This window comes from Zea mays, chromosome 6 (genome assembly GCF_902167145.1).
Source record: "Zea mays cultivar B73 chromosome 6, Zm-B73-REFERENCE-NAM-5.0, whole genome shotgun sequence".
NCBI lineage: Eukaryota > Viridiplantae > Streptophyta > Magnoliopsida > Poales > Poaceae > Zea > Zea mays.
This window is the reverse complement of record NC_050101.1, coordinates 12,325,214-12,340,640: the sequence shown is the minus strand read 5'-3', so window position 1 is coordinate 12,340,640 and position 15,427 is coordinate 12,325,214. Positions and strand designations below refer to the sequence as shown.

Below are 15,427 nucleotides of genomic sequence, written 5' to 3'. Positions count from 1 at the left end.
ATCTTCTAGGAATTATAATTAGATGTTTTTTGTGTTAATATATCTGCTATGAAATTCTCCTTACTAGGTATAAGATATATATCATATAGAAATTTAATCAAATTAATATAAAACATGTAGGTATTTGTCAATGTAATCATGCGGTGGCCCCATATAAACATATTGAAAGATCTTTCACACTTTTTTACTAGGAATGTGTGACCAAAAGTTTCTACAAGTTTAAATCTTTAGATTTCAAAGTTTCTAATAATCCAAATATATTAGCTTTGTATCTAGCTTGATCGTTAATGCAAAATATTCTAATGAGCTAGAGGACTAAAAACAACATCATTGGGTAAAATAAACATAACATCGATGCATTGACATTTATTGCAAAATGACCATAAAAATATAACTTCCGTTGAGTAGAAGTAACATGTCTAACTTCTAAACCATTAAGTGAATATAACTTCCAATGTTCAAAAACAAATTATGTTATAATTTGGCATTTCAAAAATTCAAAAGAAAATATAATTAAGTTAATATGGCTCTTTTTAATTCTTACCATTGTATTGAAAATATATGTATAAATGTTGGCTTGACGCATGATAATTTGCAATACTACATAATAAACAATGCCTAAACTTTGTAGAAGCGCAATATAACGATACACATAATTTCTCAATAAAGGTGTATATTGTATTTATATCCAAAAGTCATCAATCAACATATGTGATAAAATATTCCTTTTCTTTCAGTACCTTGAGCCAAAACAACACCAATTACGTTCTCCTCTACTGCCACATAAAGCATAATAGGTGCTCGCGCCCTATGCGCCTGAAGCAAGTGGTGAAAACAAGCATTCCTTAATTTTCTCAAAAGTTTCTTGACCCCCAAACAATATAAAATAAATAGTTCTCATCTCTTAGCTTAAGGATAAAGTCAATAATCACTCCTAACAAGTTTGCTATGCTTAAATAATCGTACTTTCTTAGGTAAGACCACAAATCCTTGTTACATGTATAGAATGTATTTTCTTAGGATCCACATGTATGCCATTTTCATAAACATAAAAACTTCATAGTCGATGCACCAAAAGCATATTTAATTAAGTGGGTTAAACTTAAAACTATACATACAACTTTTCCAAAGCAGTGTGTACATTGATCAATAAGATTTCAAGATTGTTGTGCTATGCCATCAATGTAGACTAATAATATGATGCCAATCAAATGACTATAGCACCTTGTTTGCTATCACAAAAGCATGATATTTGTAAACCTAGCTATGCATCACCACAAAATAGTGAGAGTTATCCATTGTTCTACTATTTCATCATCTAGTCCATTGTAAACACCATTCAAATGAGCTACATTGTAGTACACCATTTCTACTTAATTGGTCATGTGTGTCACTTAAATCATAATTTCTCCCCATTAAATGATTGTTTAACATGAATAATGACAACAATGTGTGGTGTTGAACTATGTGATCGTTTATAAAAATATGAGCTACCTCTCTAAGGTGAAACCTGAGAACACCGGAGGGTCCTTTGTATAAAACTAGAGGATTTGGTTTTCATTGAGGTTACAACAAGCATGCCACTTTAGGTACGATGCATGTGAAGTGCTTAGGTATTTGGTGCATATTTCTACTAACACCCACACATTTTAGCGTAGAAACATGCTCTATATATTTATCATTTTATGCATTTTTGGTCAAAAACTCTATTAAAATCATACATAACATAATTAAAATAGATTGCAGTGCATATATATATGTAACTAGTTTTAATATCATTCAAGTCATATGGTAAGTAATAGATGAAATATATGGTATAAAACACATCCATGGTGAGTGCCAATGCACGCTACATAAAATCAAGGTAAGAGATCAAAGTTTTTCCTTACTCCCTAAAATATGGGATACACTATCTTTCACTCAATCACTCTGAACATTCGTGACAGTAGCTCTCAATTACTCATAGCTTTTCAATCCTATGATTAATTTGTTTACATGAGGTAACAAAACTATGTGCTAGATCATTACCATTCGATGAACTTGTTGGTGTGAGGTAAAACTTTATACCATATCACTAACTAGTAGCGGAGCTCACAAGGGGGTCATGGGCTATTTTTGCCTAATCCAAATCAACATTGTAGCCTCGAAGTGGTGAATGGGACCAAGGGCCACTTAGTGGCCATGTGTTGTGTGCATTGTTGTAATTTACTCCTTTCCAACTAGAAGTAGAAGAGGCAAGAGCAATAGGCTAGTAAATAGGTCATAGCGTTGTTTAGGTCTTATTATAGGTAGGTAGGTTTGAAATAAGTGAAATACTACTATAGAACTAACATTCACTACTGAACCATCATTGTTGGTTGCTCCCAAATAGACAATGATAACCCTTCACTCCTAGTTTGTAACTTGAAAAACAAAAAAATATTAAACAAATAACAGATAATGAAGGTCTTTATCACTATTGTCTCACTATTGGTTTTAGTCACAAATTAGAAATGATACTAAGATTATCGATGTTAGTAGGTGGATTAACCAGTAGTGACATGTCACTACTGGCACTTGGATTGAGCCGTCACTAATAGTTACATAATACAAAAACCTCATCCCTCCCATTCGAGCACACTCATCCAAGGAGGAGCCTTTCCCCACACCCCTTCATTTTTGTGGCCGTTTTTAACAAAATGCTCATGGAAGATTTTGGATTTTGAAGGATGAGCATGATGTTCTTCTTTAAGGTTAGCAACAAGCATTCCACTCCTTTGAGTTTGTAGCTTTCCAATACTTTGATGTCTATATTGCTTGATTCTTATGCTAGTTATTTCAACATTTTGAAAACAATTTTCAATTAGATCTTGAGGAATACATTCAAATTATGGCGAATCCATCTTACACAAGTTTGTGTACATTAAACCATTTGATTTCTAGAAAATTACATGGTAGCTTTGATGATTATTAGTACATGATGCTTAGTTCTTGCATGGAGTAGAGTAGAGTATATTTATAGGACTACCTATTTTAATTTTGATGAAGACATCCATGTGACATATAGCAACGAATTGTTTTATCTAAAACTATTGTTTATGATATCATCACCAGATGCATGGCCATCAGGCTATACATGTCCTAGCAGTAGACAACTAAAAAGGTAGTGATTTGCGAGGCCTAGCCTCCCAGAGAAGGGATGATGCACAACCTCCCAATTACACTAGGGTATGCAAGGGTTAGGATTGATAGGATCCTAGCAAATAAGTACACCAAGATACATATTGATTATCCCACTGAGAAAGACAAATTGTATCTTGATCAAAATAGGGAGACTACTATGGCTTGGCAGAAACGATACATGAAGGTTGTTAACCAACATTTTTTAGATGTGGTAAACGATGAAAAATTGGCATCTCATAGGGAACCATCACTTCCTAGGCCTATGCCTACCTCTTTATGACCCCAGAAGAGAGCAGTATGCTCCACCCTCTTCAGTCTCAAAAGATCTTAGTCCCCTCCTCCCCCCATTTAGAACTCAACAAGTGCCATCCTTGTAGAAAAGGTCATTGGCTTCAGTAGCGAATGTTACCAAATTTAGTTAGAAAAATAATAAGCTAGTGAGTGGGAGCATAATGATCAAGACGAATAAGCTAAAAGAGTCAGCACTCCAAGTTTGGAATAAAAGCAAAAATTTTGGAACCAATTAGGCACACCCACTAAGCCTCTTCTCTCTAAATGTGAAGGCAAACTAAAAACACTGATAATAAAGGTAAAGTTTGAGAAGAACACACTTTTTATTTGGTAGAGACCATGCAACTGGCCAAAACCTTGAACATAAGCTTGGAGTATGCCTAGCATATCTTGGCACACAAAAAAGAAATTGCCCAAGAATTAGTCCCATATGATTATAAAGGGCAATTATCTGATGGCCACCCAAAGGGAGATTAACAAATTGTTATCATCTATTTCAACTGCATATGTATATTACAAGCTTTCTATTATAAAAGTGGATTGCAGCACTTTCAATGTTGTTGTCATCGAAACCATGTTTTCATAAAGATGAATGGACCAATTGGGTCGAGTATGATGTCTTGTTTCTATTAGAGGCTTTCCCTCGACAAATAGTGATATGATGGTATATGTAAGTACCCTACTCGCGTGATATTATCTCAACTACATCTTCAATGTTTGAATGTATCTCTTGCTTATGTAGGTTGGAGGTCAAATACTTCTTAAAGAAAGGCCTAGATCATATAGCCTTCTTGGACCCGTGCAAGTAAACAAGGATAATGCAGAGGCATAAACCATGACTTGAACGATCTGTTTTTGTAATTGACCCAAATCCAAATATAAAGGAAACAAACTCCTAACCCGCAATTGCTATTAGTATGTGTTCTTGGCCCAAGATGGATGTTTCCTATCTTTTTTGAAGGTCATTAATTAACTAGGATTGATTTGCATTAGACATTTGTTAGTGGAAGTTCCATTACATTCTCATATATATCAAACTTGCACAATCGCATGTCGAGGCGTGGAACTCAAAGAGAAGAAAACTTTATCAAATCAATGACCTACTTAGTACTCACCATGTCAAATGAGTAACTGAAGCGAATAAAATATAATTCTCTAATCATATAGTATATTCTAATTTGACCCCTTTCCCCACTTTATAATGTCACACAAAGTCAAGGAAAATATTGATGGGCACATGAACCCTTTCTAAGCCTCAGTATATGGAAGCACATACCCTACAATAGTCAATAGTCGATATCGATATCCAACAAAGAACACAGTTCTACGTGATATGGGCAATGCACTAGTACATAGACGAGACACAACGGAAGGAAACAAAATGGTGTGTATGCTTCTCATTTTATGTATAACCACTCTATTGTTTCTAGCACTTGTGCTTTTCAACCATTTTGTATCAAACAAAACTTGATGAACTTAAAATTCAAAAGGTGTTATATATCAAGATCAGAGGATCGAAAGACAAGCTAGTATCCTTCATCATGGACGAGGGCTTGAGTAAAATAGTTATTCCAACATGTATGAGTCCAAGGGTATGAATATTATAGATTCAAATATGATTAAACATCTACTATAATATATATGTTCATTGTAACCATTTACATTATTTTCACATTTGTACTATAAATCTTGGTGGATTTATGATGTTTATGATGCTTTAAATAGATATTTAGAGGCGTCTGGATCTAAAGCCACTTCTAAAAGTCGATTTGTAAAGGCAACTAGATCTAGAGCCATCTTTAGAAATATATGCAGCAAAGTAATATTTATAATTTTTGAAGTGAAGTCAGATAAAGATAAGCTTTACATCAAATTTGTAAGTCTTGAAGAGATGCACAACTTTGTAGTTGACAACTTTTTATTTGAATTCCTTTAGATCCAAGGAATTATGTTTGAAGTTTTCACATTTCAAAATTCATCTTTTGAGTTTTCCAAACAACCTTGGATGGATACACGAGTAAAACCAAAGTTATGAATCTAGAAAATATATAAAACATCTTTTCATTTGAAATAATACATGCTCCAAAAATTTAGTTTGAAGTCCTTACATATTGAAAATGCTTTTTAATTGATATTGGATAGAGAAATGACAAAACCTGCTGAAGTCGTAGGTCTTGATGGGTTATGCAGCTTTATAGTTAATAATTTTTTGTTTGAAATTATTTATCAATGTATTTTTTTTCTCACTTTTGAAATTCAATTTTTTTAAATAACCTCAGATAGAGAAAATAAATTGAAAGTTTTATGCCTTTACTGTATTTACAAATTTGCAGCTTCCTTTTTTCATTTGAACTCATTTAGGATCCCAAATACTCATTAAAAAATTGGGTAAAATAAATATGAGGGGAATGAACATATCCTACAGAAATGTGACTTTGGGGTTGAATGGTTAGTGGAGTTATGCAACACATGTATTTTTGTGAAAAAATGTGACTTATGACATGTGATTTATGAATTTTGAATATGATGAAATTGTTTTGGTATTTTTCAGTAGGGTCCTCTCGGATATTTTTTGGCCTTATTTATGATTTTTGCATAATCTATGGAAACCATTTTGTAGGACAGATATGGTTTACAAGCACCTCTAGAAATTAAATAAGCAATTTCTAGCAACATATATAAGGGGGTGTTTGGTTTCATATATAAGAGGGTGTTTGGTTTGTAGGGACTAATTTTTAGTACCTCAATTTTATTTTATTTTAGTTTCTAAATTGCAAAATACAGAAACTAAAACTCTATTTTAGTTTCCGTATATGACAATTTAGGGATTAAAATAGTATAAAATAGAGGAACTAAAAATTAGTTCCTAAAAGCCAAACACCCCTTAAGAGTAGTACGTGGTAGCCACCTCTATACAGCCTATGTGCATAGCAGTTTTGTAAAAACGGGTGCATCAACCAAAACTACTTTTGTAGTGATGTTCATTTTGCTGACGACAATTTTCAAAGGAAAAGGTACTCAACCACTTTACAACAGTGGACTAGCTATTAGAAAAAAGAGAGATTGTGCATATGGTTAATCTTAGGGCTGCTTATTAGGTATTTTGCAACATATATAGGACTTGTTACACAAAATTACCATCAAAACATGATTTGAAGAAGGTGCATGGTCTATCTAAGAGATGCCTTGGTCTAATGTTCTCATACCTAGCCATTTTTCTTTTTTTTATTAAAAGATGTAGGGATAGAATATTATATATATATGTGTATATATCATCCCAAAGATACACTGTTTAGAATTTTTGCGCAGCTAAATTAATTAATACTAGCTAGTATCATATCTACAAAATAAAAACATCTCATGGCTATTAATATGCAAATCAAGTAGATCTTGTAGAAGTAGTAGCAAATATTTCCGAGTTGCTTAGAACGTGTTGAGTTGTGTAGAACGAACCACGCCACCATATTTCATTATAGCATGCATACAACACAGATATTTATGGCGTCCAGAAAAAAGATTGCCCATGTACATTTATTGGGCACCACATTTAATTACTGCAGTATATATTATGGACACACATATATATATACAAAAAAAAAATACTCATATTTTTTTACTAGGTTGGTACAACTGTGTCGTCGTCCCTTGTAAATTAAAGGAGTAAACATATATCTACAACATCCATGGTCTACTACCAACATTATTGTACTCAACAGAAAGTTGAAAGTAGTAGGAAAAATACAAATTTGAACTGTCATGATCCTAACACACGGTTCCACTGCACAGGGGATACTAGCTAGCTCACATGTTTCGTAGTCCCTCCCACTCGCTTTTTTTTCCTATATGATAAGCTACTGCCTTATGGTGGTCCCGGGCCCTTTCTCCTTGCCAAACTAGTGCGCTCGCTCTCCGGCCTCTCTCGCACCCCCCTCTCTCCCCTACCTCTCTCCGGCTCTCTTCTTCCAAGGCAGACAGCATCAGAATTTTCCGACAGTATGTGCATTCGTTGATCTCGCGCTCTCACCACGCACACACACTGCTGGTGTCGTACGTATATAGCACGAGTTTCTTCTTTGCTAGCTTGTTTCCTCTTCAGGAATTTCTATGAATCTCGTTTTGGAGTTGGAGCTCTGCGTGCATCGTATCTATGGTTCTTCACTCTACTTTGTTGATGCTTTCTTCTTCTTGTTGTTGTTGTTGGAATGAGTTGTTTTCTGCTGGGTACGGCGTGGCTGCCTGAGAGGAAGAAGGAGGAGGCAGGGAGGGAGGGGGAGGGTTCGGTTCAGTGGTTGTCGTTGTGCCTGGATCGATCGCGCGCTCGACCGGCCGCTACCAGATTTCTACTTCTGCTACGGCCTTTGCAAATTTTTGACTGTATATATGTGTAGGGATCGTCAGATTATTGCAGGTTAAGTTTGCACGCCATTAGGCTAGCTAGTCAGCCGGCGAGGGTCCATGGATCTTGTGGACGACGATTAAAGAAGTAGTGTGTGTGCTGTTCCTTCGTTCTAATTAATCAGCTGCTGGCATTTCCATTCCTTCGCATATTTGCGTGGTTTTTACTAGCAAATCGATCCGGTTCAGCAGCCATGCCCATGTATATGTACAGAAACGTGTGTCGTCTGTGATTCCTGCTGGTACTGTCCATGCCTGCAGGGGGGTGTATGCAGTATGCCACCAGGAGAAGAAGGGAGTACCCATGGAAACATCGCTGATGGGGATGCACCAAGGAGACGTCAACGTCGCCGCCGCATATTCAGGCGTTCCACGGAGAGGAAGAACCCAGAGAATTTAGAGTTTGTATGTGCAATAATCTTGGGATTATAGGGTTTATACTATCATATAAGACATATATAGACGATATATATGCATGGTCTTTTCTTGTATGATTTATTCGTTTTTGTTCACTGGGATGTTGCAGGAACGTCAAGTAGCTGCATTCGAGGCTAGGCAGGAACAACAACGGCAGGACCAGATGTATGGCCATATTCTTTTCCGTATTTATTTACTAGTCCTTTTCGTGATGAAATTGTGTTGACTAACATATAAATTTTATCAATTACTAGCATTGGACTGACATGTGAATTATGTTATATTCTCTAGAACAATGTTTTTGTAGTTGAGTTCAGAGAATTGTCCATTGAAATCCTTGTTTATCAAAATTCTCACGCATTACTACTCCGATCCGTGTCTAAATATATTTAAAACAATAACTTAGCTTCTACTTGGCATGGCACATGGTACATGAATTACAGAAGAATAACACATCCAGAACATCAACAATGTCCAGTATGAAGCCAACTAACATAAGTGATTTCAGGTCAAGCTAGCTACACCTATCATAAATTGGTATTGTTTGGGACAGAAAGGAAACATTTTATACAAACTGTAGACCAATATATAAGTAATAGTTTAGAAATATATAAAATGAGTTTGAAAAATAGAAATAGGGAATGAATCTACCATTCAATAAAATGTGAAAATATTATAAAGTTCAAGCCACCAGAGACAATATGTGAAAACAAGCACAGGTGTTAGTTACCGGCCGGCCTGTCAAAACTCCTACAAAGAACCACAACAACGCATCACAAATCAAGGTGAAGTCTCCCCTTTTGTCAACTTCGAAGGATTGGCAGGTGAGGGGAAGGGGAGCTTTTACAATAATGTTGGTATAGAATACAATAAGAAACAAAGGTTCGTATACAGGTCGTATGTTAAAGTCATTTTTAATTAGAATAGGGTATATATTGAAATATTTCAGCTTCTGCACCAATAGATGCATGTGGCTGTTCAATTATTACATCTAAAACCAAAACACACTATGCTTAATATTTCAAGAACAACAATATTTCCTAATCTACTAAAAACCAATTCGATTACTAAAACTCCATCCGTTATATGAGAAAATTTGCATCATTGTAGTCTCAAGCGCACGTTATCCCCACTTGATTTGTGTTATGTTTTCCTCCTTTTGCAACACGGACCATTTCTTTGGTTTTCTTTTATCACATGCAAAGGAGGGTATAAGTCATTATACTACTTAAGAGGACTTTGGAATGTTATACCTTCGAAGGCCACTTGAGCTCAAAGGCTGGAGGGTGATTACTCTTCGAAGGCGCCCACACATGAAGGTGGCACAGTACAAGCGTAGGATTACAATTGGCCGAACCCTGTGTAACTATGACATTATACACATATTGGTACACATCTTCATAGAAAATTACATAAGCATCCCTTGCCCTATACAAAGGATCTACATAGTCGAGGCAGGGTATCTATGTCCTTTAACACGAGAGATGTGTCGTGTATGTCTCCTTGTCGTCCTTCATAGCCCTTCTCTGTCTGAAGATGACCTCATCCTGGGCCAGCTACTCTTCAATCGTCGAAGTTAACCGGTCGAAGGTGTCACCCTGAAAGACACTTAGGCAACATATTTCATCATGTGTATGGACCTTCGATAATGCCTTCTCATCAACAACAGTATACTAGAGGCAATATCACCACTCCCTCACATCATCCATAGCCGATGAATTGTGTAGTTACTAGTTTAACCTCAATGGGTTACAAGAAAACGGGTCTATTGGAGACAAACTAGTATAATTTGATGGAACATTAGGGCATGTTTGGTTCTCGATTAACTTACCACACTTTGTCTAAGTTTAGTCGTCCAAATTGAAGAACTAACCTTAGACAGAAAAATAGAGAAGAACCAAATAGGTCCAGGTCCTAGACACATTGACATTCCAAAGAGCTAAAAGATCCTATGGGCAATAGGAGGACTTCTCCCTCATCCATTATTATGGCTGGAAGATTTGGCATTTCCCATTGCCATGTAAGGCACATTTTGATATATTAGTAGATTACTAGCTACTGGCATATAAGAAATTGCATGGAAGGGTAAGAAATTGCACCCGGGTAGCATAGAAGGCATTGAGATATTTACGGTGGCAAAGGTACTGAACAAAATTACAGTGACATACAGGGAATTGTCCCATACTAATAAGTGAACAAAAGTTATGATGATATATATCTTTGTTCTAATATTGCTCTCATGAAATATTTTGTTTACTTTTTACTGCTCTTTTAAATGGTGGTTTTCAAAGTTCAATGATTTGGATCATGATAATATGTGCAAGTTTTAATCTTTTGAAATAGAGATAAAACATTTGTTTATTTAAAGAGTATAATTGTGCTCTTATATATTAGTTTTATGGTTAAAGCTGCGCATATATCCGGTTTGTTTGGAGATAAACAAATTCATATTCGGTGCTATAGTTGTTTTTATTATGTCATGCTTTCTATTATTAAGGTCTTTTATTTGCTCTTGTCTCAGTTCGTCATCACTTGATGACATCTGTTTTCTTCCTCTCCACAGGACTGATGCTTTTATTGGATCATTGAGTTTCAAAGTATATTTTCCTCATCTGAAAATATTGTCAGACGATGTGCAAGATGGAGACAGCACTCAGCCGGCTGGTAAAGGACGGCTTCTAAAAGATTCAGCTAAGCCACCTGATGATACAGATTTCCTGGAAGGTACTTTTATCAAGATAAATTCAGACAAACAGAAAGCTACAAGAAATAAGAAGAGCGGCAAGAACAACAAAAAGAAGAAAAAGGGCAAGAGCAAGGGCAAAGGCAAGGGTAGAAAACAGTCACATGCTTCAGAAATGCAGACTGGGTCACCCACCCAACAACCTTCTTCCACATGCGCTAACGCGACCGGTGGCGAAACCTCGGCGTCCTCGTCCAGCCGTGTTGCCGTTCGGGTGCCACTACTGGAATACAGTTCTTCCTCCTCCAGCTGTCGGGTGACAGCAAAACTTGTCATCACTTCTGCTGTAAACAGTGCATCTTCTGGTAACGAGAAGGAACTATCTGCTTCTAGCAGCAGTGATGACTTCAAAAGCTTTGAGAGCACTACTTCATACACCACTGCTGCTAGTCGTTCATCTGCTAATGACTATTATACTGGTGGCAATGCATGGAACTGCACCATGGGTGATTATGCTGGCAGCTTGTCAGATGCGAGAAGTGAGCCGTCATTGTCTGCATCAGATTATTCTACAGATTCACGAGGTTTTAGGCGCAAGACGACGAGTGGTGAAGGAAACAGACCAAATGTTCACCATCAAAGCTTCAGTTTATTAGCAGTCGGTCCTGGCTGTAGCCAAGAAGCCTTGCTCTGCAGCGGTTATTCTAGCAATGGTGGTGATTTCCAGGAAGTTGTCTCCAGGAAAGCAGCACAGAAGATGAAAAGGATGCAACGATCAACTCCTGCTACGACTAGTTCATCTACCATGGCTGCTTCAGGACCTATTGTAGCACGTGCACACTTCCCAAGAGCTCCATTCCGTGAGGTCATTACAATAGGACATTACATAAATGATGATACATTTTATGCTAGAAAACCAAACCAGAAAAAGGGTAAATACCAGAAGGCCCGCAGTTTCAGTAACATGTCGTCAAAGACCGGTTATACTACTGATCATGGAGATAATGTTTCAGCTGGTAGCAACAGAATGCTTCTTATAACGACAGTGCACCAAGCAAAACCCAGGAGTGGTCATCATGTTACCCTAGAGGCTATCGAGGAAACTAGTTCTCCAAGCTGTCTTCCCAATCCCAAGGCAGGAGAGCTGAAAGCCATGGCTCCAGTTGGTGATGGCATCATCAAGGACACAGATTCAAAAACACCATCTTCTTCTGATAAACTTTCATCACTACTAGGTCATCTGGATAACTCTTCATGTGTTGATAGTAGGGAAGGACAGAAAAAAGCTATGGCGGCCCCAGTCGATGGTGACACCGAAGACGCAAGAGCACCACCATCTTCTGATAAAACTTCATCACTAGATAATCTGGATAATCCTTCATACGTTGGCAAGGAAGAACAGGAAGAAGTTGTGGCTCCAGTTGGTGTTGGCACTGAAGCAGACAGAGATTCTACAGCACCAACTTCTGATAAAACTTCGTTACTAGGTTACATGGTTAATTCTTCATGTGTGGATAGGGACGAAGAACAGCAGAACAAAGCAAAATTCAGTACTGATGCATCATCGTCTGAGTTGGATAAGATTATTGAAGCCGTTAATAATGCATATGGAGTTCAGCAAGCAGCATCTGATGTGTACATGATCAGTGCCGGTATCCATGCCGATATTGAAAACTTCTTACATGCGGCCACCCCAGTGATTGGACAGACATCTTGCACAAAAGGTAACATGAGCTTGCAAGATCTGCGTCTGTGGAACGTGTGGAGCTGGTATGAAGAACCTGAGTGCTGTGGGATTGAAGTTCAGATGCAGGGAAAGACCAATTCTAGCTGGCCAGAACTTTCTACATATTTTGTACCTCTTCTATCTGCGGTTCAGTTGTTTGGACAGCCAGCTGGGAAGTCACAAAGTCACGGCAGCGGACTCGTCTTTGAGTACTTCGAATCGGAGAATCCCTTTTCACGGCCTCCAATCTTCACCAAGTATGTTGAGGAGCGTGCATGCATTATTGTTTAATTACTTTGCTTTTTGTCGTGCATATTCTTTACGATTTATTATATACATAGCTAGAGACTAGCAGCTATAGGATCCAGAAACACTGTTTCTGAGTCTTTTCCATCCCTACTTGATTGATCTACTTGTTGTCATGTAATATAGGATCAAACAGCTTCGGCACGGCGTAAACCTCTCTGCTGGTAATCCAATATTTGGGGATCCTAAGCAACTTGAAAGTGTCAAGCTATCTGATCTTCATCCTGCTTCCTGGTATGATCCTAATAATAAGCAACTCTCTTCCAATCTATAACACGATTCCTTTTTCTTTTTATGTGCTAACCAGATGCTCCGTTGTTTCTAGGTTCTGTGTTGCCTGGTACCCTATTTGTCAGATACCTGCAGCTGCAGGGAGCTGCCAAGCTTCATTCCTGACATACCACTCCCTAGGAAAATTGGTTCCACAAATTTGCTCTACGGATAATAAGGCTGATGCGTATGATCGTATGATCTGTCCGATTGTGGGTCTGCTTGCCTACAAAGACCAGGTAGTGGTTCAAATGACGACACTTCAGTACTACTAGACAGAAATATGTATATGCATATATATATATATATATATATATATATATATATATATATATATATATATATTTCTATTTCTCTTTTAAAAAGAACTATATGTACCTGTTCCTTATTGGTGTTATTTGTTATGAAAAATTTCTTATTTACAGGGAGAGAAGTGGTTTCAACTGAGAGAACAACAACTCAGGATCAAACCAAGGCCACCCTCGGGAACCGACCATGCTGAACTCCTGAACAAGAGGCTGAGGGCACTGAGGCAATGTGCATCAATCATGTCGAAGGCAGTGGTGCCAAGGGCGCCATCTGGAGAAGCCATGAACTATCATTCAGATTACGAGTTCTTTTTGTCAAGGTCGTCTCTGCAGTAAGCATGCGCGTTATGTATTGCATATCTACCGATGCGCGCGGTGTTTCGAATGGGCTGATATAATCTCTCCCCTCGCATGACCAACTTAAGTTTGTGTTTTTTTCCCTTGGCACTAGTACAGTACCCAGATGACATGGGGTTTAAGTTGGATGTTCTATATATGTTCTAAAGCCTTGACATATATTGCTGTTGGCTTGTGGATCCCTAAGATGCATTTGACGACAAAGTTTTATTTTGATTTGTGTTTGCTTGTGTGGTAATTTCAACTGTTGAACATTTGTTGTCTTTTAGTTTTTTTTTGTCTAAAGTCAAAATTGTTGTAAACATTGAGAAGCCTGCCCTAATTGGAACAAGTTGATTCTTGCTTCACTTATTCCAAACCAAGGTAAACAAACAAATATGTATGAACGGAAACAGTAGAAAAACTCCTAAACTGTTTATGCTTTCATATTTTCATAGAAACAAATAGAAAAAAAGGAATATAGAATATGGTCAAAATGGCTAGTATATCCTAGCCAATTTGTAGCAAAAAAATGGTTTGGAAGCACAATGTCACCATACATAGCTAGGAATGGTCATGACTCACCAAGTAATTCATGTAACATCTAAACCATACATAGGTGAAATAAGGGTTTAAGTTCAACATAGCACAATAAATTCAAACCATACATAAGTTTAGCATGCATGCACTACCGGAATCAGCTTCTTTGCCGTGTGTTCTAAACACACGGCAAAGGCTATTTTACACTCGGCAAAGTTGTCTTTGCCGAGTGCCGTTCGGTGCCGAGTGTTCAGCTCTCGGCAAAGCACGATTTGCCGAGTGCCTAACTGTACCGAGAGCGGCACTCGGCAAAGCTTTCTTTGCCGAGTGCCCGACAAAAGGCACTCGGCAAAGAAGCCCACACTCGGCAAAGCCTCGGATTCCGGTAGTGATGGTGGAGGTATAGTGTGCCAACAACATTTAGAGGGATGGCAACGGGTGAGATGTCACAAATCGTGGTTGTTGTTTATGGAGTAGGTCACTAGAGAATAGGGATGAGGTAGTCAAGATTGTAGGCGTTGGACAAGCATTTTGGCTTCAGCTGGCTAAAGGATGGAGTTTGGTCTGTTTTGCCAAAAATCACTATTATTTTCATTAGTTTTTTTGTTTTTTTTCCAAAAATGTATTAAAGCCTTCAGGATATGTCTATGACCGAGTAAGTTATGTCGATGTTACACTTAGGAACAAAAGTGTGATAAAGAATATGTTGATTAGATGATGTGGAAGAAAGTCAATTCTCTGAGAACTACCTTACTAGATATACTTAGCAATTTTCCACAACATCATTGTCATGTGCGTGAAGAGGATTTTTTTTCAAGGATCTTATTCTATACACTCATGAACAACAAGGGGAAAATGAAAAACTTTGAAAAAGCATGAGCTGTCCTAAAAGATATGGACACAAGGTCCAACTTTCTTCTCGAGGGCACTAGTGCTCAACTACTACCATCTATAACAAATTCAACTAGATATGATAAGAGGACTTGTGGAACT

At 37.5% G+C, this 15,427-nt stretch overlaps 1 protein-coding gene across 2 annotated transcripts; it reads left to right on the top strand.

Annotated features, from left to right (window-relative positions):
• Window positions 1-7,291: 7,291 nt before the first annotated feature.
• On the top strand, window positions 7,292-14,183 carry LOC103628998 (serine-rich adhesin for platelets). Of its 2 annotated transcripts, none has more exons than XM_008650204.3 (7): window positions 7,292-7,446; window positions 8,110-8,253; window positions 8,375-8,430; window positions 10,829-12,931; window positions 13,107-13,214; window positions 13,306-13,489; window positions 13,676-14,183. In XM_008650204.3, exons 2-7 carry the CDS (start codon window positions 8,125-8,127, stop codon window positions 13,892-13,894), a joined length of 2,799 nt encoding a protein of 932 aa, XP_008648426.1. In that variant the 5' UTR covers window positions 7,292-7,446; window positions 8,110-8,124; the 3' UTR covers window positions 13,895-14,183. The 2 variants fall into 2 exon arrangements, with proteins under 2 accessions (XP_008648426.1, XP_008648427.1); XM_008650205.3 differs by having other exon boundaries at window positions 7,326-7,500.
• Window positions 14,184-15,427: the final 1,244 nt, after the last annotated feature.

Excerpts from the sequence above, each read along its gene's own strand:
- LOC103628998 (XM_008650204.3), top strand. The coding sequence starts at position 8,125 with ATGCCACCAGGAGAAGAAGGGAGTACCCATGGAAACATCGCTGATGGG. Across the intron at positions 8,431-10,828 it reads CAACAACGGCAGGACCAGAT|GACTGATGCTTTTATTGGAT; the intron begins GTATGGCCATAT and ends TCCTCTCCACAG. Across the intron at positions 12,932-13,106 it reads CGGCCTCCAATCTTCACCAA|GATCAAACAGCTTCGGCACG; the intron begins GTATGTTGAGGA and ends CATGTAATATAG.